The sequence below is a fragment of the Manacus vitellinus genome, unplaced genomic scaffold (assembly GCF_001715985.3).
Source record: "Manacus vitellinus isolate BGI_N305 unplaced genomic scaffold, ASM171598v3 scaffold_22_pilon, whole genome shotgun sequence".
Taxonomy (NCBI): domain Eukaryota; kingdom Metazoa; phylum Chordata; class Aves; order Passeriformes; family Pipridae; genus Manacus; species Manacus vitellinus.
Window position 1 is genome coordinate 5,937,753 of NW_021939632.1, and position 22,095 is coordinate 5,959,847.

Here is a 22,095-nt window from a genome sequence, read left to right on the forward strand (position 1 = left end):
ACCCAGGGGCTGAAGATGACATTAGGTCACTTGGACCATCAGGTCCTTGGAAATGTGCCCCATGTGCACCCTTACAGGATCCTTCTCCAGACTCTCACTACAGCAAAAATGTTGCTATCCACTGGATGCTCCATAGAAAAATATAAGTCACACACCAGCACAGTTGGCGCTCTCTGTAGCGTAAATGCCACCAATCAGTGTCTCACCACCCAGGTCTCGAGGTGCTCTGCATAGCAGAGAAGGTGCTCTTGGATTCCTAAGAGCCCTGAACATGAAAGGGTGAGTTAGGTGGCAGTAGGCTTTGTATACCTTGCTATTTTCAGCTCCCTAGGATTGTTAGAGATGCAATCCCTGTTGGAAAACACTCCCTGCTATAAACAAGCTGATGAACATAGAAGAAAATGGGCATGCTTTCCCCGTTTGCCACTATTCCATATTCAGCTGTTAATCTGCTCCTTTCCCCTCCTCCTCTCCTCTGTTATTCTGCAATAGCTGTTAGTTGCTAAAGAAAATGAAGGAACAATTAGGAAGCTTCAGAAAAAGATAATTTCTCACATGCAGGGCTGAGTACGCGGCAGATGTGACTCAAGAGACACACATGCTGTTTTCAGGCAAGTATTCCCAAGGGTTTAGATAAAAATAATAAGGATGAGGGGTTTCAGCAGAAATCAAGTTATTTTTAAGTGGAAGGGCTCTAGGGCGGTATTAAAAGTGCTCCCTGAAAATGCCACTGTCTTCTTGCATGTGGGATTCCATAGCACAAGTTGTGTATAATTAAAACTATTAAGCCAGCAGTCAGGCTAAACAGGGATTCTGACAGGAAAGTTGTTACAGAGGTTACAGCAAAATGCGTTGGTTGCAAAGATCAGACTCCTCCTGATTTACTAGAGGTTTTCATGGCAGAACAAATGAGATGCCTACAGACAGATCTTTCTCCAGAAGACAGTGGCAAGTCTCAAGGACCAGAATTTGAACCAGGTGGTTTTGGTCGCCACAGTTCAGCCAACACTGGGAGAAATGCTGCGATGGTTGGGAGCCATATCTCGACTGACACAGCATGCTGCAGCTTTACTAAGTGTATGGTCTACATCCAACCTAGGAGTCCATGAGAGACACATCTTTCCAATATCCCTCTCCTTAATCCACCCGCAGCGTCTGTCATCACACAAACTGAGACAGAGGCAGTGGAGCCAGCATTACAGTAAGCAGCTTGCTGAGCCAGCTGCAGGCATTTGCCATCTTCTGGCTGTGATCAAGACTGGACAAATTAGGAAAAGTGTCCATTAGCCTCATTCACCTGAAAAATGCCAACTCGCATTTTAAAAACTGGTCTGGCAAAGGGTCAAGAAATGAAATCTGGTGGCAAATAGACAAGTCTGTGATGATCCACCATCTTGAATGGATCTTCAATATCCAATACCAGGATTTTCTGTGCTCAGACACATAAATCTCAGGCATTCATACTCTGCCAATATTTTAAGTCATGCCCACAAAGTGTATTTGAATAGGATTCAAGCTGATGAAAAGCAAGTTGCTACTTTTAAAGAGGCCTGGTGACCATGTGAATGCAGCTGATGGCTTCAATCCAGGAGATGACATTCCATTAAATTAAAGACAAATTTGCCACTGCCATTTTTAGTGCCAGGAAAGGTGTGAAAGAACACGTGGCCCCTCCAGGATGTGCACAGCCATATTTCTGGTGCCACAGATGGCAGTTTGAATGGCTGCAGGTTTTTTGCCTTGCCTTTTCATAAGGCATTCTTAACCTTTGCTGTTTTCAGGGAGACATTTTAGATATAGTAAACTTATGAAGAGACACATCCCACTTGAATCATTTTCAAAACACCTCTTCTTTTCAAGTCACCAGCTCTCAGAGAAGGAGGGAAAAGAAGAAACGTTGAGCCAAAGCCCATAAGCAGATTTTTTTTCCTCCGTGTGTGAGATGAGCCTGGGAAAAGCAAAACAATTCATCTACCCAAGAGTGGCTTTGCAGGGAAAGGTTAAGGAATAATAAACAGGGATTTAGATCGCACCAGTTTACATGCATTTATGAGGGAGAAATTCAACACCCAGATAACAAATTCAGTTCAGGTTTTACTTCCTCTCTCCCTTCCTCTCCCCCCCCCGCCTTAAAGATGACATACCCTTCCATTTGTAAATTACTTTAATTTAAATACTTCCAGGTTAACAAAACACCTTAAGTTTGACATGTCCCAAGTTACAAAACAGAAACAAAACCTCTTGACAAAGGGTAAGAAAAAAAAATATAATCCGAGCCCAAACCTCCTTTCCTAAGCTGGAGTTTATGGTCTGTGAGCTGGCAGCCCTCCAGAGTCTGACACAATGTCTGGAGCACCCAGAGCAGCTGGAATTAATTTTCTTCCTCCAAATCTATGCACTTTCATATGAAGTCGTGTTTTGGCACTGCCGCCCAAGAGAGAGTTCAGTGCAAAAAATCTAACCCCGGCCATTGTTTCTTTGCAACCGAACACTCACTGAGCAAAAAATGAGAAAGAAGAAGAGGACAAAAAAAAAATTAGAGAAAGAAAAGCCCTTTCCCTTCCCCCACACATACACAGATGACTGTACCAAACAGGGGGGCTATTCATGGCTGTTCAGAAATGGGTCACAAGGAGAAATGTTTTGCAGATAAAACCAACACTTTTTTTTTCTTTTTTTTTTCTTCTTCCTTTTTTTTTTTTTTTTTTAATAAACATCATGGAGGCCCCTGGAAGGCGCTGGGGATGTTCGACAGTCGAGGTCCTGCTGATTCCTTCCGCCTCCCATTCGTGCAGCTCCCACACTGGCCCTGAGGTGCAGCCCCCTCGGGGGGATGTCCGAACCCTCCGAGCTGCCTCCTCCAAGTCTGAGCTGCCGCAGGGACCCCGAGGGGGTGATGGGGCCGCGCTGGCACCACACTGCTGCTCCTCGCCTGGGCTGGCGGTGGGTCAAGGGGGGAGGAGGGAGGTGTCCAAGGCACTGACAGGGTGTCCCATCACAAAATCACACACTGGAGTTTGTGGGAGCCCGTGGCTCTGTCCCCTCGCCATTTGGTCTTTTTCTTCTTCTTCTGGCTTTTCTCTGGGATCTGTTGCCTGTTTTGGGAGATAGAGAGGAAAATAAGCAGGTGAGACATAAGGGTAGACTGCAGAACAGCACCTTGGTGTGCACAAGGATATTTGTGTATATATCTCCATATACCCTTCCACCACTGCATGGCTTTTCTTGCCACACAGCTGACAACCGCCTGCATCCTTAAGGAAGGAGGAAAGAGCCGCAAGCAAAAATTAAGGCTAATGGCAGGGATGTATGTCCTGCCAGGGCAATATGCCTCCAATTGCCCTGGGTGAACTGCTGCCTCCTCCCCTGCTATGAGAAACAGGGATGCTCTAAGCAATGCAACATCACCCATCACACTGCTGCTAACGCTCAGTAGTTAGCATGAGAGATATGAGAGAGATACAGAGAAAGAACATTTTTTGGAAAGATGTTCTTTCAGCTGGCATTGCCCTTGGCCAGATGTACTGCTGAGGACTTGGTTATGGAGAGGGGTTAAAAATAATACAGAAAAAAAAAAGTTTGCTGCCAATGGGGCTCTGGTCTCCCCTGGAAGTTGTGAAGAGCACCTCAGCACAGAGAATGAGCTGACCCCAGAAAGATGTCCTGGCTGAACTCACAGTCACCACAAACATGCAGCTGAAAGCCCTCCTGCACTAAGGCACAGCATTGCCTAAATGCCTGTTTGCAACTGTATCTGATTGCAGCAGCCACTCAGCCAGCCCAGTGGTGCAAATTCAACAGAATTGTTTGTGGCTCAAACACCTGATAGGCAGCCTGTAGACTTAGATTTTGTTGCAAGATAAAACAAACACTAGCAGCTCCTGTAGATTCAAACCTGAGAGTCTGAATAGTTCAAAACCAGCCTGACTGTGATGTAATACGGCAGGCATTAAACCTAGTGTTCATACCAAGTTATCCAGACCAGGATGACACATAGCTGGGGCACAAATCACTATGGCTTTAACTGGTGTTTTTCTTACAGCCGCAGCTTCCAGATTCTTGCAACCATCTGAAAAAGTCAGCTTTGGCTAATAAGATTTTTTTTCAGTGAATATGAAGGCTGGAGGCATGAAAAACCTAAAACCTTAAAGCTCAAAACTAGGAAGATGAAATTAAAAAAATTCTTTAAAGTGAATGTGGATTAACACTAAGCGACCACAAGCTGTTCACACTGTTTCAGAGATGCAGAAAACCACATACTGTGCCCACTCAAGGTTTCTGCTGTGACAGTCTCTGTGCATGCACTGCATAAAAGGGGCATCAGGAAATTGAAAAGATCTATTGGGTGGACTCAATCACCCCACTCCTTTCTGGATTACTTCCAGACAACAGTTTCTTGCATGAAGCTAAATAAACCAAGCCAAATACAAAGAGCACAAACAGTGCCAGCCTTGAACGAGCATCCTCACCCTGAGAACTCAGAGGGACTCTGAGGAGGCCTTTCATTTGCAAAGCACTCCAGGAATGACACAGTTATTGGGGTACTGAAATTTACATTTTATTTGGAAAAGCTGACTTAAAAAACAGAAAAGCAATACTTGATGGGTGATGCTATCCTATAATGTCCAAAGACCAAGTGAAGCTGCTTAGTGGCCAGTGACCAGCCAGATCACACAACATCTCCCTGCTTCCTGATTTAACCCAAGTTTCAGCTCTTGTGAACATCTCTGATGTCCTTGATGTCACGGGGGTTTTTACCCGGTTGGCAATGACTTTCACGGTGGCTACTCAGGAAACTGAGGTATACCACCTATTTTTGAGGTTATGGAGTACATTTTCAGCGTTTAAATTTAGTGATGCCTCATTACAATTCTCCTTTCAGCCTGCCTGAAGTTGTGTTAGGGAGAGAAAGCAAACAGAGCCTTCCCATCTTATTTTGGCTATGTTTTTCTTTCCTGCAGAGCAGAATAGATGGTGGTAAGAGTTTGCTGCAACACAAAAGTAATATCTAGCCAGCTAATGCTGAGCTACAGAACAGTTGGGAAAGAGCTTGGGACATTTCCAACTCAGTTCTCCAAAGACTTTCTGCCCCCTGCTTTTGAGACATGTGGGAAGAGTGGGCAGTACCATCTGCTTTTGATGGAGGCTGACTTGAGGCTGTGCTAGGATATTCACAAGTACAGATATGCTGTGAATAAATGCCTTGTGGTTTAACTGCCGAGCGAGGCACTTTGACTGCACGGCAGGGAGGAGCATGATTTCAGCTCAGCACCCTCCCAAAACATGAAAAATGAAGCTCCAGAAAATCTGCCAGACAACTGGTGCCAGAAAAACAAATCTTCTCAAAGAGAATTGAGGTTATCAGTCAAGAGAGATGCTGAGATGTGCATGCAGCTCTTTTCCTGCAGGGGAGCCGGGATTTTGGAAGGCAGCCCCTCCCTGCTGGCAGCCGGAGCAGGGGTTCGCCCAGAGAGCAGGCGTTTGCCAAAACGAGCAAAGGCAGCTCATGACAAAACTGGGAACAAACCTCTGCAGTCTGAGGAGGAAACCTGTGGCTTAACCATTAGGTCATGCTGTTTCTTATACAAAGCGGCTTAATTTTTTCCATTTAGTGAGCAGAAAATGTTAGAAGTCAGCTACAACATTAGAATTTTGTAGATTTTTTTGCAAGTCCTTTTTAACCTCTGGCAATAGGAGACCCTGAGAGGACAAAAGTATGAAAACCCAAATTACTGGTCCAGAGCTTTCAACACCAGCCCTTTACAGCTCATCATTAGAGTAGGCTTTGCACTGTTTGTTGAATAATATATTTTCATTATGGCCACAGCTAGTTCCTCATGTGCCTGGCACTGATGTCCTGCATGGGTAACTAAGTACTTGTAACATACCTATGCAGATACAGGACAAGAAAGTTAATAAACCCCAGAAATCTTCTACTGCAAGCAAACCTAGCCGCTGCTCCCCATTAGCTCTCTGAGCCAGGACTCTTGCACGTCCCATCCATGAGCAGTAACCAAGTGAAGAGTTTGCAGCTTACCTTATTACTCTCACGAGATCATGGAAGGCCTTGTCAACGTTCAGAGGTGGGTCCTTGGCACTAGTTTCTATATAGGGAATCTGGAGGAGAGGAGAGTGTCATGAAAGAGATTAGTAACAGCCTACATGTTGGTAGCAAACCCGTTTCAAAATGAAAGGCCTAAAGGCTGAAGAAATTGGGTCCCTAAGAGACCAGGGAAATACAGGTAAACAGAATGTTGCCATGACACCACTATCAACACCTTCATGCTTGCAGCAAGGTCAGGGAGCACTTACAAAAGGTCTGGAATAAGCACCAGGCAAACTAGCTGCTATCAGAGCTCTGGGTTTGGGGAACAATAATCAGAGACTTCATGTCGTCAGATGTTCTCTCCCCCTTAGCTGTGCTTGCAGACATGAAAATAGCCGAAGGTTGTTGAAAGACTAGCACTTGCCAAAAATTCTTGCTTGCCACATTTTATTAGGACTACTGCATGAATATTTCATGACTACAATTCCCCTCCAGTGTAAAATGATCTTCCCCTTCAAAGTCTGACAGCCAGATGGGGCCTCCTAGAGTGCTTGTCCAGCACACTGGCAGATTTATAAAACTGCCTCTGATAAGGTATTTTCATGCCTGGTCTTTTCCAAAGTGTGCATGTACAGATGGATGCAACATGCTGTGCTTCACTTTAGGTGTCCTGGCTCCTACAGAAGCCAGCTTCCTTGGGGAGGGGAAGGAGTGAACCTGCCCTGCCAAACTGCCATCGTGGCTTGTTCAGAAACAACACACAGCTTGCTGTTTAGGCACAGCAAGCTGCCAAGAGGTCTCAGGCTTGTTTGCCTTTAACCTTTCCATTCTGTTCCTCCTAAGGGAGTTGTTGTCTCCCTCTGGGTATTCAGGGCTGCTGGCATTTAGAGGTGATTAGTGGAGCAGCATGTGATCTACACCCATCTAAGACCAATTTCTCAGGCTAAACTAACAACATGAATAATGCAGAGCTAAGATAGCAGGCCAGATTTATACAGGCTTAACAACCCTGTAACTTCATTATCTTTAACAAGCTCACTTCCTACAGACACCTGGGTATATCTCGTAATGCCCGACTCTGCCTTTTCACTCCAGGAGAGTGCACTTTCTTCCCTCATTCTGAACATTTCATGTTTTCACCTTGTACATGTGGCTTTGTGATGACCACAGCTTTGCTACAGCCTAGTGCACAGCAGAGTTTCTTGTTTCAGTGATGAACTGGCCCTACTGAAAGGAAACTGCATAGCTGCTACTTTGTAGTAGTAGTCGAAAATGCAATTGCAAATGTTTAATTGTAAGCTTTAATTCAGCTCCAAATGAGCACAGATTTCAATTCTGAATGTCTGTAATAGGACTTACAATAACCCATTAAATAATCCCACAAACTTACGTTATGTTTTGTTGCCATTTCTCTTCCCTGTTCTCTTGTAATTTTCCGTAAATGCATTAGATCAACTTTGTTTGCCACCAAAATCATTGGAAAGGACTCTCTGGAAAAAAAAAATCAAACCCATCACCCAATTATTAGCAGGCTACAATAAAAAATGCTGAGCATAAGTTTCACTTTCTGATGCTGACATCATCTAATATTTTCAGCTACAGACATACCACACATGTGTAAAGAAACAACGAAAAACCCCCAGACTGTGCTATACATATGTTCATATTGTAAAAATTTACTTAACAAGTTGCATGCATGAACACATTCATTGTTATTTCTAGGGACTTCGGGAACTTACTGTCACCATTTTTGCAATGCCTGATAATAGCTAAGGTGAAAAAAGATCTACAGAATTAGCCAGGAAATTAACTGAGACATAGAGACAGATCTCGGACAGGAGACCGGGACTCTTTTGTAACATTTAAGGCATCTCAGTAACTGCATATCTTGGCAGCTGCTCATCATTGCAAGATATTGAGAGAAAAACTGGAGTCCTGGTCAACCACTGTGGGGGGAAGAAAAGATAGACTCTGGAAAGTGGTGCTTAGAGTAGCATCAAATGGGGGAGAAAATGACTGGGAGCAAAAAGATGCCCATCAGCTGTTACCCCAAGGCAAACTGAAAGACTGGCAGTGGTAGGTTGAAGGAGGCTGGAGGGAACCAAAGAGAATTGCCAAGTTTCCGAAGCTATTACCTACCATCTCCTGTTTCTAATTCCAGAAAAAAATACCAAAACCTCTCTAATAATACTGAGTATTTCTCTAACTTTACCAGACATGTAAGTGACTGTCTGCAGCCACCACCTGAGAAGAGATCCATCTATCCATAGCATGTCCTGTGCAAGGCTCCCCCCCTGCAGAAATCTCCACAGCTCCAGTGATAAACAGAACAAAGGCAGCTCATGCCATGGGAGGTGCTGGCAGTGCCTCTCTCTCCTCCAGCTTCATGAGCAAGGAACCTTTTAGGGCAGGGCCTTTTAGCCACTGCTGGGAGGGAGGAGGTCCCTTCTGATCACCAACAGTTACTGCAGTATTGTTTTATATTTAACTTTAAACCCTCTTAAATGATCCTGGTGTTCTCTGCTGTAACAGAGCTGATTTTATTGGGGTAAGGAGCAGCTGGCCACACTCATTTCTGCAAAAAACACTTCCCTGAGTAACTCTGGATTTTCAAACAGCATTTCTGGGTCATTTTTCATCGAGATGATAAGGGCTCCATCTTCCCTCTGGCATGTTGCCCCATTGCTCTGGCTGGAAAAATACAGTACTGCACTCTGCATTTTAACTGAGTCTTAGAGTTATTCATTCTGATAATGTGACTGTGATTTAATGTTAATACCTGAGCACTAACAAATCTTTACTCTGATCATTCTGGAGCAAAACACTTGCTTGTCTGGATTATTTGATTCCTTTTTGGCTTGCAGCACATTGATTAGAAAGGGATTACGTATGGAAAGTATCTCATTTTTCTTGTTTACATCAGGCATAAAAACTCTATGGGGACTTTGTTCCCTATTGTAAGCTGTACAATTGCTAGTTGGACAAAGCTGCTATAGTCAGAAATTTTACTATAATGAAAGTTGTGGAAAGAAAGGGGAGGCAGGCTTTGAACAGCTCTGCTAACACAGCAGCCTGCAATTCTTTTGGATTTTAAGTTGCCAAAACTGCCTGCTAGCTTGAAAACCGGGGTGTCTCTCTGCTCCCAGGTACCTGTGGGTTTGGTAGGACAGTTTTTAACTCACGCTGCTCCCACTGCTGCAATTTTCTGACCGAGCTCAGGTTTTAGATGAAGCATTAATAAGCTCCTCACGCTCTGCGCTTCAGTGGCGCTGAGCAGGGAAACTCAAACAACCTCACCAGCCTGTTTCACTTCCTGCCTCTCACACACCGCTGTGGCATTCGCACAGCCTACAGAGGGTAAAAGTTTCAGTCCAGAGCAGGGTAAAACAATGAATACCACATCTTATTTTCACAAAGTTGATTTAGATAAAACCAGCATCAAATTGGGGCATGTTACAGGAAATTCTGTCCCATCTTCTTTAGCTTTCAGAAACAGATTTACTTTGCCCCAAGCTAAGCTGGTAGTGAAGAAAATACTGCTGTGATGTGAGAGGCTGACTGAGCGACTGACATTTTTCTTCATTTAGATGAAATCAAAGGGTGTTTTTTCCTTTACTTTTCACTCTTGTGGGCTCTGCTTTGGATGCTTTACTGGAAGAGCTGTCAGCTGTGAACCTCACATGATATGAGTCCACCCTTCCTGTGGGGAAGTTATTCAGAGCTGTGAAAGGAAGCCAGCAATGAGGCCCGAACCCTCTGGTGACTTTTCTTGATGACTTCCATAATTAAAAGTCATTATGAACGGAAAAACTAAGTGTTTCAAAGCTGCAGACATATAAGGGCTTAATTCACACCCCACCCAATGAAGATTGATCCATCGCCTCTTGGACCGGGGTGGGAAGAGGGAGTTATCTTGGAGATAAACCGGCAGCTTCCCCTCGCTCTGCCAGGACACATTTACTTACCACGATTAAACTCAGTGGTACCCTCTCCCATGCACATGGGAGGGGAGCAGATGACCTCTCTGGCTTTCTCCCCAGTCACACAGAGATGTTTTATTCTGTGAAAATGGTTGCTGCAGAGCATGATGCATTAACTGCACTACAACCCTTGTAAGAAATACAGTTCCTTCCAGCATGAGAAGCACGAGTTTTTTCTCCTTCAAGACACTTGTTCACACCACCAAATTATGCAAGACCTTCTAAGGTTTGTTTGGCAGAAGATGAAGCCAGGGAAAAGGAGGATGCTGTCAGGCCACACAAAACAATTAGGGCTGAATGTTTGCTGACTCCCTGCTGGTGTTTCCAAAGTGTCTGTACTGTGCACAGAGCATCCTTCCTCCCTCTTCAGAGCCAAGCTGGTTACCTTCAAAGGTGTCTGTTCTGCCTTTCTCACATGGTTCTGCCAGACCATTCTGGCAGAACTTTCTGTCTTCCAGACTCATTTTCATACTATCATAACACCACTGAACCTTTCTACATTGATAGCACTATATGCTTATAGAAGAGGTAAAACACTTCTTATTCCTCACATTTAGGTCCACAAACTCCCACATAAAGATTTCTCTCAGGAGACCTGGAGGGCAAAAGTTGGGGCGAGATGTGCAAGCCCCCCCCCCAGCATGGTCTGCAGGACAGGAGCCTGGCAGGTCAGGCAGTGATTCTGTGGCACCCACCTGTCCTTGACTCGGAGGATCAGCTGGTGGAACCGGTCCACGTGCTCGAAGCTCGCCTTGTCTGTCACCGAGTAGACTATGAGGAAACCATCTCCAGTCCTCATGTACTGCTCCCGCATTGCACTGAACTCCTCCTGGCCCGCAGTGTCCAGGACTAGGACAGAAGAGACAGGGGTTTTTAGTTACCATGAGGAACCGTAGCTGCTGTCACCACTATGTGTCCTATGGCCTTTCTGCCTCTGCTGGGCTTGCGGTCCTCTCACAGGCTGTAAGATTTGATGAAATCAAGTTGGACAGACAAAGAGGTTTCTAGTTACGAAACAAAAAACAGTCCCAGACTCATTCCTGTGTGCCTGAGCTGAAAGTGGATGCAGGGGAAGATGACCATGTGGATTTCACTTTCCTTTTCTTGTACCAAATGCTGACCACTGAATTTGGGGATTTGCTCCTCTGGCAAGATATGGCTCAAGGTATTTCACAGCCCTCAAACTTTTCCCTCTCCCAGCATAGAAAAATGCAATACTGGAAGATTATTAAAAGCCTGTTTAAATATCAGGGACAACTTACAAACTGCACAGTGAAGTAGAGCTGGGAGATAACCAACGGTAATAGCTACAAGCACTTTCCTTTTTTCAACACCTGGATGTTATTTCTACACAATTATGAGCTCTCGGAGCAAGACGGTACAGCTCTGGGGAATGCCCCTTAAACAGTTAGTCCCAAGTGGTGTGCTGAGGAGCTAAGGAGCTAACTAAAACAGGTGGAAAAACTCTAAGTGCCTTGCATATCCTATACAGTGATCATGCTTCTGTGAATAAATCTATGCTCAAATCCCCTAAAACACCTCAGTTGTGACAGCAATCCAGATGCTGTTCCCCACTAGATTAACCTCCTCTAATGGAACCATAACTCACTGGTTCCCCACCGCTGTCTCGCAGGGGGTCCCATCAGCTACATCATGTAGAGCAAACTACACCAGCCTCCTGGGCAAATACTGATACACACCAAATACTGATACACACCTCAGTGTTAATTCCTGTACATGGCCAGGATTTTGCTGGGAGGAGGAGGGTACAAAAGGAGTTTAGGCTATGCCAGTCAGACATGGTGTGAGCTCAAAGTGCATCAGCTCCTCAGAACTAATAGTCCTAACGCATCGTTGCATTCCAGAGGCAAATGTGGGATCTTCATAGTGACTGGGAACATTTTCACATTCCAATACACTGGGCTGGGTGGGAAAACTGTTTTGCCTCTGCTGTACAGCCACAGCATAAGCATCTGCTGCACACAGGTGATGGGGAAAGCCCAGGGCACCAGTGGATGGAGACTGTGGCAGGAGCATACTGCTGACAGAGCAGCAGGGCTTGATACAGGTTTTTCTAGTCTGAACAGGCACACAGTCTCAGCAAGATGTTCCCTGTAGGGGTAAGTACTCAGGCTTACCCCAGATTTCCAGATAGGGCCACAGTAAAGACCACTTTGCTGAATCAGCACAGGGGGCCACAGATGGACACGCTGCATGTCACACTGCACCCCACGAGCCAGCCCACACCCCCTCACTGCATGTCTGGAGGAAAGGCAGCTATAGTGGAAGACTGGGAGATCTAAGGAAGGTGATGGTAAGCCTTCAGCCTCATTTGTTTGCCTGCCCTAAATGGTCTTGAATGTCTGTTTCCATGAGCCTTTAAGGTAAAAAGAGCTTCTAGGCCCTTGCAGAGACCCTGAGACTTAGGCTTGTTTGCTAAGCTTGTTGAAAAGTCACCTGTGTCTCTTCATAGCCATTTATCCTGCTTCTCCCCTCAATCTAGGAAACAAGTGCCTCAGCTCAAAGGTATCCAGGCTATTCTTAACAACTGCATAAAAGAAAGAAGAAAAACAAAAGAGAAAAGCAACCCAAAGACCAAAGAGATTGCATGTGCCAGTGAATTTCTATGCCCTGGGCAGAATTGCTACCATGGAGTAAGGCCAGGACTGTGTAGTTAGGACGGAAGCGGAAATTAATTCTACTTGCCTAACCCGTATGGAGAGGCTGGGCTGCCCTCATCTGACTCCTGCACCAGCTAAATGTGATGTCAGGGCAGGGCTGGGAGCTGACAACACCACACACACAAACCCACTGCTTTCCCCTCTCCAATACACATACCCAATTTGTGGTGGAGTGGGATAGCTTCTCTCCAGGAGCTGGCCCTTCCTGCCCTTCCTCCCCCTGAGACAGGGCAGGTGTCCAAGCACAAACTGTGGGCAGGAAGGTGGAGATGGATGTGCTGTATCCTGCATGGTAATTTGCTTAGAGGGTTCCCCTTGCTCTGGCACATTTGCAAACCTTCCATGAAAAGCATGAGGAGCATCCAGCTCTGCTCTTGCACCCATCAACCCATTCCCAGCTGCTGTCCCTCCAAAGTGCTGCATCCCCTTAGAGAGGGGGCAAGGCCTGGTGGGGGCTGTGGGGATACCCAAGGGACTGCACAGGGCTCTGCTCAGTTGCTCCTACAACACCTGGATCTTGGCCATGGCATCACACTAAACACAGGCAGAGCTGCTGTGGCAGCAGCTGCTATTTAAAGGGAATTCACTTGCAGCTTTGATAGAAAGGTGAGCAAGTCCAGGCAGCATTTAAAATGGCAATTTGAAAGTGCAAGTAAAAGACACACAGCAGAGAAGGTTAAGGGTAATCTCAGATAGGTTATTCATGCAAAGTTAAGCATCTTGTGGATGGCCAGAGAAGGCCCTTGTTTTAACTTTAAGTGTGCTCTTCATAAAGACAACCCTCCAGTAAACAACAGAGGAGAATGCAATCTGAATCCTTTGTAAGCAGGATAGGACCACAACAGCACTGAAAAAGGGCCCGATGTAAGCAGCTTTGCTTGTGGTGTAATCTTGTGGCATAAAAGTTTCAAGAAGACGCCTACCTACAGAAATTGGAAAGTGCAAGGAGAAAACTTGGGAAGGTAGAACTGGGAAAGTGACTGGCTTCCCTAAGGGGTGAGGAGGTTTAGCATGTTAGCCAGCATTCACCTTCATTTAAACTTCCCTTTTCTGCAGACAGGATGCCAGAGGACGCAGAAATAACCATGACTAGAGAACTGTGAGTTGGTACACTTTAAACCAGCAGTTGTCTCACTGGCAGTGTAGAAACAAGGCTGAAGCAAAACACAGCAGGTTTCTCCTACATCATTCTTCCAAGAACTGAAATCAGATTTGTAGGCTGCACAGCACATGGTCAGGGACTTCCAACAGAAAACTTGGTAAAGTTCCCACAAACTTGACCAAAGAAGAAGCAAGGAGGAGAATTAATGAAAGCACATGGGTAAAGATGAAGGAGAGAGAAACCAAGGACTATGTCTGATGTAGGAACAGACATCCAAAGAGGGCAAAGCCATTTATAGCTATCGTGAAGCCAGCTGGAGACTAAACTAAGAGCAATTACGTTGTGAGAGCCCAGCAGGGAGGTCTCCTGTGTTGCAGGAAAGAGGTTGCTTAGCAAAGAGATGGCCTTTTCCACTTTCCAGTGGATGTGACCCCCAACTGCTGTGAACTCCTTGCTAATTGATTCCTGCCCCCTTAGAGCTCTCCACACCCTTTTCCTGTGAATCCTGATGGGTTATACAAGAGTGTAGCTGCCTAAAGAGCTCTTCTGAGCAGGCACAGGAGCCCAGGAATACACACAAATTTGTCCAAAACAGAAGCTCTTGGTGCTTCAAGGTATATTATGTGTCAATGTCTCTGCAACCGGCAGTGCTCCGAGTGCCTGTCCAGAGACAAAGGAATGTAAATCTAAACCAAGGGCAGAGACATACTATGAACTCATGGCATTGCTTTTTCTGGAGCCTAGGCTGGATTCAGTTCAGATTCAATTACAGCCTTCCCAGCCTTCAGGGAGCTCAGATCTAGTTGTGCAGGTGAGTTCCTCACTCTTTTCATACCTAGGCAAAATTTCCTCCTACGTCTTTATCTTTACATTGCCAGGCAGCTGGGTGTGTAGGTCACCTCAAGAGAGTTTCTTCACTGTCCATGGCATCTAAGGGGACAAAGACGAAGAGACAGGCAGATTAACCCATTTTCTGTCCTTCAGCCTTTGGGTTTCACTGCCCTGCAGCTTTGAACCTAAGCTCAAGCGAAAACTTGACTTGAATTGACAAGTCAACCTAAAGAGTCTCAGGCTGAAGAAAACCACCTCCACAGTCTCCGTCTTCCTTCCATCAGCAGCAAGAGGGCATCCCCATCAGCCAATGGCTTCAGCTGAGGAGTTGGTATTCTGGGCACTGTGCAGAGTACTGGAGTCACTCAGCTCATATTCTGTATACCGACACCCCCAGACACCCTGAAGAGGTATGAGGGGCCCTTGTTGTGCACAAGGCAAGGCAGATTCTTCACTTTGTCACTCTGATGCTTCTGCTGCTTCTCAGATACAGCCACACTGCCTCTGGCATGACAGCTTTCCTCAGTAGAAAACCCATGATGGGGAAACACTCAGGCTTTTATGAGCTCTTCTGTGCCTTAACTAAATACACAGATGTTACAACATGGAAAACCCAAGTACTTGAGTCCTTGTCCTTTTTTAAGGAAAAAGAAGAGGGGGCCTTTAGAAGAAAGACTTCCACATCAATAAACAGAATAAAGATGCAAGCCCTTAAAGGAGTTCTTTCTCTAACAAAGGGCAAATATTCAAAGCCTTGTGTTTTCCATGTTGCAACATCAAAATTTTCCTGGCAGGAAAAGCTCCTCACAACCCAAGACAAAAACCCCTCTTTCAAGGTTGCAAAATCCTAGCAATTAAGGGAGGGGAAATACTGTACACACAAATAAAAGAATGAAAGTACAAATTTAATTTGAATTTTAAGGCTCTCAATGATGCTACTGAAAGTTTAAATAAAAACAAAAGAGAGTGAGCCACAAACCAACCCTCCTGCCTGAAAGCCTGAAGTGACCTTTGATCTCCCTCTGGCCTCCTGGCTGACTTATTCCCAAGTTTCCTGAGGAGAAAAGCAGACAAGCAGCAGCCTGCCCAGGGATGATTAGCAGCAAAACTCCTCGACAAAAAGGGATGCACAGGATACACAATTCCTTGCTTTGCTGGTATCAATTGGCACAGCCCTACTGACAGCCAAGAGTTCAGCTCAATTCACCAACATGCCCAAGCCATGTACTTGTGGTCTTCTCTTCATCTCCCTCTGTGTGGTTTATGAGCCAAAAGGAATTTTGAACCACTGGGTATTTTTTGCCATATTAAGGTATTCCACTTTTGGCTTCACTCCCAGATTAATAATTCCAGACTGGCAGTTTGCAGCCACACCACAAGGAATCCTCTGCTACTTGCTAAGTTAGCCTGCGCACAGAAAGGACCGTACAAAATTAATCATCACAACTCAGCTGGAGCAAAAGCTGAGCAAAGCAGATTAGCCCTGGCCCCCACTTAATTCTGACCTGATGTGTCTGTACACACCTGTGTGTGTATGCATTTCACTGAGCACATCACTGTGCTGATATCAGTGTGACCAGCAGGGAATAAATAGAGATAACATATGCTGAGAAAAATGGAGGCTGCTCTTAATGTTTGTTAGAGTGGCAGCAAGCAAAAAATGGGCGAGTCACCAATTGCCTGTGCATCTCTGATTTGGGTTAAGTGCCCTCTTCCACTCTACAGCACTTGTCCTCCAAATACTGCACTGACCATCTTCTAAAGCTGGCATAAGGTCAACAATGAAGTGTTTTCACATAGTGCTGGACCTGACTACAACAAGCACAGGTCCCACAATCATCTGGGAGGCAGGGAACTATCACAGACTCTTCTTTGGTGAGAAAAATAGGTACAGAGACAATCCCAAAACAGAAAGCAAACATGTAAAGTAGGAGTTTGAATGTAAGTTTGGCTCCAAGATCTAAAATCTGAAATAAAAGCCTATTTCATTTCAGCCTACTTTCAGTGAGAGATTTCAGCAAAGGAAAGAAATGCTAGTCAAACATTTCATCACACTGCCAGTTACTGCTATTGAATAAATGTGGGTGGAGGTCTTCATGGAGGGAAGCCAAATGCTTTATGCAAGCTGGCTAGCAGAAGGGTTTTTTACAACATAATGCTGGTACAGTTACAAAATGCTCAAGATGCTTTGTACAAACTGCTCAGGCAACAGCCTGGAAAAGGGTGGGCTGTTTTCCCTTTTTTTTTTTTTTTATTTTTTTAAAGTTGTTGGATGTCAATGTATTTGGCTTTTTTTTAATAATAACTGTTTTCATTTGAAAACTTAGAAACTTATGCATCCCCTCATGTTATATCCTCATTTGGTAGTCTCATGTTCTAAAACCTATTTTGGGGGTGGGCAGCTGCTTCTCCCTACCAAGCACTGCATGAAACATCAGCTTGTAAAGGATTTGGTCATAAAGGACAACTGGAAAGTCTAGAATTCACCATGATGCATCTTTACCCTTCCTATCATGTTTGTCCCTAATTTTATACCATGAGTGATTCATGTAACCACAACAAGAGCAGCTGTCCCAGTAGATGGTGAACTCTGAGAATAGCCTAGATCCAAATCTTATGACAGAGAGCTGTGGCAGAAGACATGTGTGATAGTCAGTCTTTATGCCCTGTGTCTACTGAGCTGAGAGTAAAGGCTCATGCTTTTCCAAGTGAGAATATTGCCTTCTTCCCTCATTTTGATTGTTCAGAATCTCAAGTGGTAGGAAAGAGGAGGAGAAGCTGCAGTTTCTCTTCTCTGGCTATGAGGCATCTGTGGGCACGCTAACTCTGAAAGCCAGGGATTCCCAGCATGCCACTCAAGGCCATGGCTGAATTCAGTTCAGGCCAAGTACAGCCACTGAACTCCATCTGAGCAAAAGAAAGGCTTTTTCATTAAAAGAAAGGGTAAGTTTCTGCTTGTTGAAAAACAATTTCTTTCTCCACTCCCACCCAGGTCAGATTTGTGTTTTGGGGTTTTTTTTTGTTTAAACAAAAATTCCAAATATTCAGTGAAAGATGCCTTTTCTACTTTTAAATAATTTACAAAGCCAAGACTGTTTCAGCCAATACCAATGTGTACAGCAGCTAGTACTGTTATACCAGAACACGGGGCATACCAGCAGAGGTAAAGGTTGCTCATTTCAGAGGGCTGGATTCTGGACTAAAAACAATGGATTTAATTTACAGAAGGATTGGATTTTTCTTTTATACAGCACTAGCATTTTAAAAATAAAGGTGCACCGGTACATTATGTGATGGTTAACTGGGAGCAGGTATCGCTGGTGCAGATGACAATGACAGACACATTTCAGCACCAATTTCACAAATACTCCCTCACATCAACTATTAACATATTCAAATGAACAAGTGTTGGCAAGATTACGTTGTTTGGTTGTTTGTTGATTTTGGTTTTTAATACTGAGTAAAGGCTGTTCTTGTAAGGACTTTGCAGCCATTTGTACTCACATATCTGATAAATCCTTAAAAGTGTGAGTAAGATCTCAAGTTTCCAGACCAAGCCAACACTCTTCACAGCAAATCCCACCGGCATCCACATTCCATCACTCATGACAATCTCCCAGCTTTCTGTTCCCACACAGCAACAACACATATGCAGAGACATCTAAGATCTTGAGCACCTTCTTGACAAGAGGGTGGAGGTAGGAACTTGGCACAAGTGAGGCTAGATTTAGTTCAGTTGTGTTAATGGCCACATCCATGCACTTTGGTAATTAAGGCACAAAATATTTGCTTGCTTTTATGTACTACCTAATTCTTGCATAAAGCAAAACAAAAAACTTACAACATTTAACAGAGAAATTCCCCTTATAGCTGTGTTTAGTCTGACTCATGCAGCACAAACAAACAAGTTGCAGCTTTAGGTAATACAGGGCTTTCTCCTCACCTGCTAATCAAGAAACTTTGGTTTTGGTTTTTTTAAGAGTGTGGCAGTTTTTTTTGTTCCACTTTGTTTGTTTGTGTTTTCTGTTTCATTTTTGTTTGTTTTGTTAGAAAAAACAAACAAAAAGGCAGTTTTTCTTCAAAGAACTGAAAACTCTTGCTTACAACAGATCTCTAGGCTGGTTCCCTACCAGTATTTAAATGAAACAGGTAATTAGAGATGAAAACATCACACCTGAATGATGGGAGTTAAGAGGTGTAACAATTCTTCACTGTCAGTGGACAATAGTTTTGATTAAATGTTCTTTCTGGTTATAACCCTCACTCAGTTACCCACTCACTGTTATTTCCCAGGGGATGAGCTCAACCACAATGAAGTATCATTAGCAATAGCCACCTGGCAGTGTTATAATTCACTCTTTGTAGAAGCCTGCTCTAAATGTCAATGATTATCTGTAGGTTTTTACAGTCCTGCAAGAAACATTTCTGTGCAGAACTGGAAACAACGCAACTGGAAGCAGAAGCTTTGCTGGATACCAGCTGCAGACCATGCACCACAGCTCAGAGGCCAGCCTGTGCTCAAATTTGCCAGCCCACAGCAGAGCAGGAGGGACACAAGGACACAACATGCTGTGGGACGTCTATTTGCACTTACGCTCAGCTAGAATGAAAAGTACAAGAGTAGCTTGCTTACCATCAAGAATTGCCCACTGCCCATCTATTTCTGTGTGCTTCAGGTAGGAGTCTTCAATAGTTGGGTCATAGTCCGGCACAAAAATCTTCTGGAAAAACTGAATGGTGAGAGCACTCTTCCCCACACCACCATCTCCAACAACCACCAGCTTGTATGTGGGGAGGTTTTCGCTGGGAACAGCACTTGTAGCCATGCTTCCAGTGTGCTAAACCTGCTGGAGAAAGAAATCATCTCCAATCACTCGTCAGCAATGAAAACAGGGCAATATGCATAAGGCAGCTTTTACCTGCTGCCTAAGAAGTGAGAATGAAGGCAGCCCTTTCATCCAAAATCGTTTTAGACAGGAGCTGCTGCACTGACCCTTCCCAAGAGCTCTACCCCAGCTCAAACCCAGCACTTAGAAGTGCAGACAACTCCACTGCTGTGGCTTGTTTACTCCTGACTTGTCTACAAGGATTGCTAATTGCCACCAAATGCACATGCAAAACTTATGACTGAAAACTTACTGAATACCTTTCCTATAGGGGCTGGATCCACACGACCATGACAAAAATCACCCTGGCTGAGTGCAGCTGTCAATCTCCAGACAGTTTCCCATTGCCAGTGACCAAATCTTGTTGGTAAGACAGAGCTGTGCTATTCTTCACTGCTTAACCCAAGGTACAGGAAACATTAGATGGTGTGTTACATCCTTGGGCCAGATCTGCAGGCAGAACTGGCAGTGATGGATGGAACCAGAGTTAAAGGTCCCATCCTGGCTCCACCAGCAGACAAAAATGCACTTAGCTATTTTCTTCCCCCTCATTTTCAAGTTTGAGAAATAAAAATGAGAAGGCAGCAGGCCAGGAATGATAGGTGGTTTTTGGTTTGCCCTTTTTTTAAAAAAAAAAAAACAAACCTCCACCCTGCCATGGCAGGAAAGCTGGTGTCTGTGGCTGTGAAACAGGCAGGAAAGCAGCCTCCCTGCAGCATGGTCACACCACTCCTCTCACCTCAGAACTGACTCAAAAGAAAGAAGAAAAAAATTCACTGGCTGTAACTGGGCAATGGCACATGTGTGTGGATAAAAGAGAAGAGGCAGCCATTGCTGAACAGCCCTTTCCAACACTCAGCAGCAGTGACTGCTCATTTAAGTAGAAGCCAGGCAGGAGGTTCTGTACACATGCTGTGGAAGGCAGTTCCCTCCACCCACCCGTGGGAAGCAGTGATCACTCAAATCACAAAGGAAATGGGTGGCCATCTCCCAGATCTGAATGACCGCTGCATTTTCTGGGAAGTCTTTCACACAGTTAAAAAGAAAATAATAATAATAATAATAAAAAAATCCATTGTAATGATAAGGCTCAAGAGAAGGCAGCTGATTTCCTTGGTACTGGTTTTCCTGAAAAAAGCTATTCAGAGCAGGAGCAGCTGTGGTGACAATTTCTGCAGCCACCTGCTCCCATCCATTCTGGTTTAGCTGGTGCCCTTTGGGCTGCAGGTGCTGGTTGGGGTCAGCACTGAGGGGCGATGAAGACTGCTCAGAGGGAACCTCCATACTGTTGGCTCCCAATCTATATTCCCACCACCCCACACAAGCTTTTGGAGGCCTTCCCAATAACTCTAGGGTTTTCTTGTTCACTAGGAAGACAACTTCAACATTTCCATTCTCAGAAACCACCAAACTAGGCTGGTGTGCTCAGTGCCACAGCTGTGCCAGGTGTTGTACAGAAGCTGAGACTGCCACACCCACAGTGCAAGTTGAATGCTGACTAATGGGATTTTTTTCAGCCTATAGTATAAACTAGCCCCCCATTCTTCCCAAAATTCTTTCATTTTCTCTGTTTTCCAAACACAACACTTTGACGCTTCACTTCTGAAGAGGCCCCAAAGCCAACTTGGACTACTTTTCAAACAGACAAGAACATAATCCCATAATCCAAGTTTAGTTTCTGGTTTCTCTAGTCCTTTCTCCAAAATCATTATTTGAGTTTAATCCAAAATATTGAACCATAAAAGGCACTTTTGAGCTGGCAAGCTGGCTATTAACATATTCTGTTCTTTCTGTACACGGGAAACCCCATACCTTGAGAGAGGGCTTAGTTTCTCCTCTAAAAAGAAAAGCCCATAAGGAGGAAACAGAGGATGAGATTGCTGAGCCTGAGAACTGCAAAGGCCTCTTGTCCAAGTTGAGACAAGCCAACATTTTCAGAGCAAGAAGAAGCATAATCAAGTCTGCTTGTTTCTAAACTACCTTTGGAGCAACAGCTGCTGGATGGGGAGAAGGAGGCCAAGCACTACCTGAGGTTTCAAACAGTCTTACTGCAGTTCTTCACTACAATTCCAAAGAAAAGTTTCTTACTCCTATTTTTGAGTAAGAAACTTTCTCATATTTACAAGACCACACATTAATATGCAGCAGGCTTGGTTGCAGAAAAACCTATGAATTTCAACTGTCTCATTTTTGTTGGAGGACCAACTTTTATTTCTGCATAATCCTGCTTGGGTCAGATGATTCTCACAGGCTTTTTGGGACACAGACCCTGGCTAAAACTCTGTCCCCCCTTCCAACACATTTGACAACAATTTTTTGCTTTGCCCATGGCCAAGGTTTCACCCCATCCTCCTCTGCCCAGGCAGTATGAAGGACTGATTGTTAATGACGTGGTGGGGACAGTCTGGGGATGTGAAAAGCATACTCCGTTTGTACAAGATTTTTGACCTCATGACAAAACCACAAGCTGTTGCTCAGCAGACAAGCATTACACTTTCATTGACATTTTGTACCAGCCCCTTTAAATCGCTCCTAAGAAGCCTTAAGCTTATCTTGCATGAAATGCTCC

At 44.6% G+C, this 22,095-nt stretch overlaps 1 protein-coding gene across 1 annotated transcript; it reads right to left on the bottom strand.

The window, feature by feature from the left end:
* Window positions 1-2,691: 2,691 nt before the first annotated feature.
* On the bottom strand, window positions 2,692-19,484 carry MRAS (muscle RAS oncogene homolog). The gene is made up of 5 exons (XM_008922924.2): window positions 19,274-19,484; window positions 10,722-10,875; window positions 7,437-7,536; window positions 6,038-6,117; window positions 2,692-3,095 (listed from the first exon to the last, which is right to left on the bottom strand). The coding sequence occupies exons 1-5, from the start codon at window positions 19,464-19,466 to the stop codon at window positions 2,996-2,998; spliced, it is 627 nt and encodes a 208-aa protein (XP_008921172.1). The 5' UTR covers window positions 19,467-19,484; the 3' UTR covers window positions 2,692-2,995.
* Window positions 19,485-22,095: the final 2,611 nt, after the last annotated feature.

What these genes read in the sequence shown, in the direction of transcription:
- MRAS (XM_008922924.2), bottom strand. Translation starts at nt 19,466, where the DNA reads ATGGCTACAAGTGCTGTTCCCAGCGAAAACCTCCCCACATACAAGCTG. An exon ending in ATCCTCCGAGTCAAGGACAG is followed by an intron (nt 7,537 to 10,721) that starts GTGGGTGCCACA and finishes TTTTTTTTCCAG; the next exon opens with AGAGTCCTTTCCAATGATTT. An exon ending in GATCTCGTGAGAGTAATAAG is followed by an intron (nt 3,096 to 6,037) that starts GTAAGCTGCAAA and finishes CTCCCAAAACAG; the next exon opens with GCAACAGATCCCAGAGAAAA.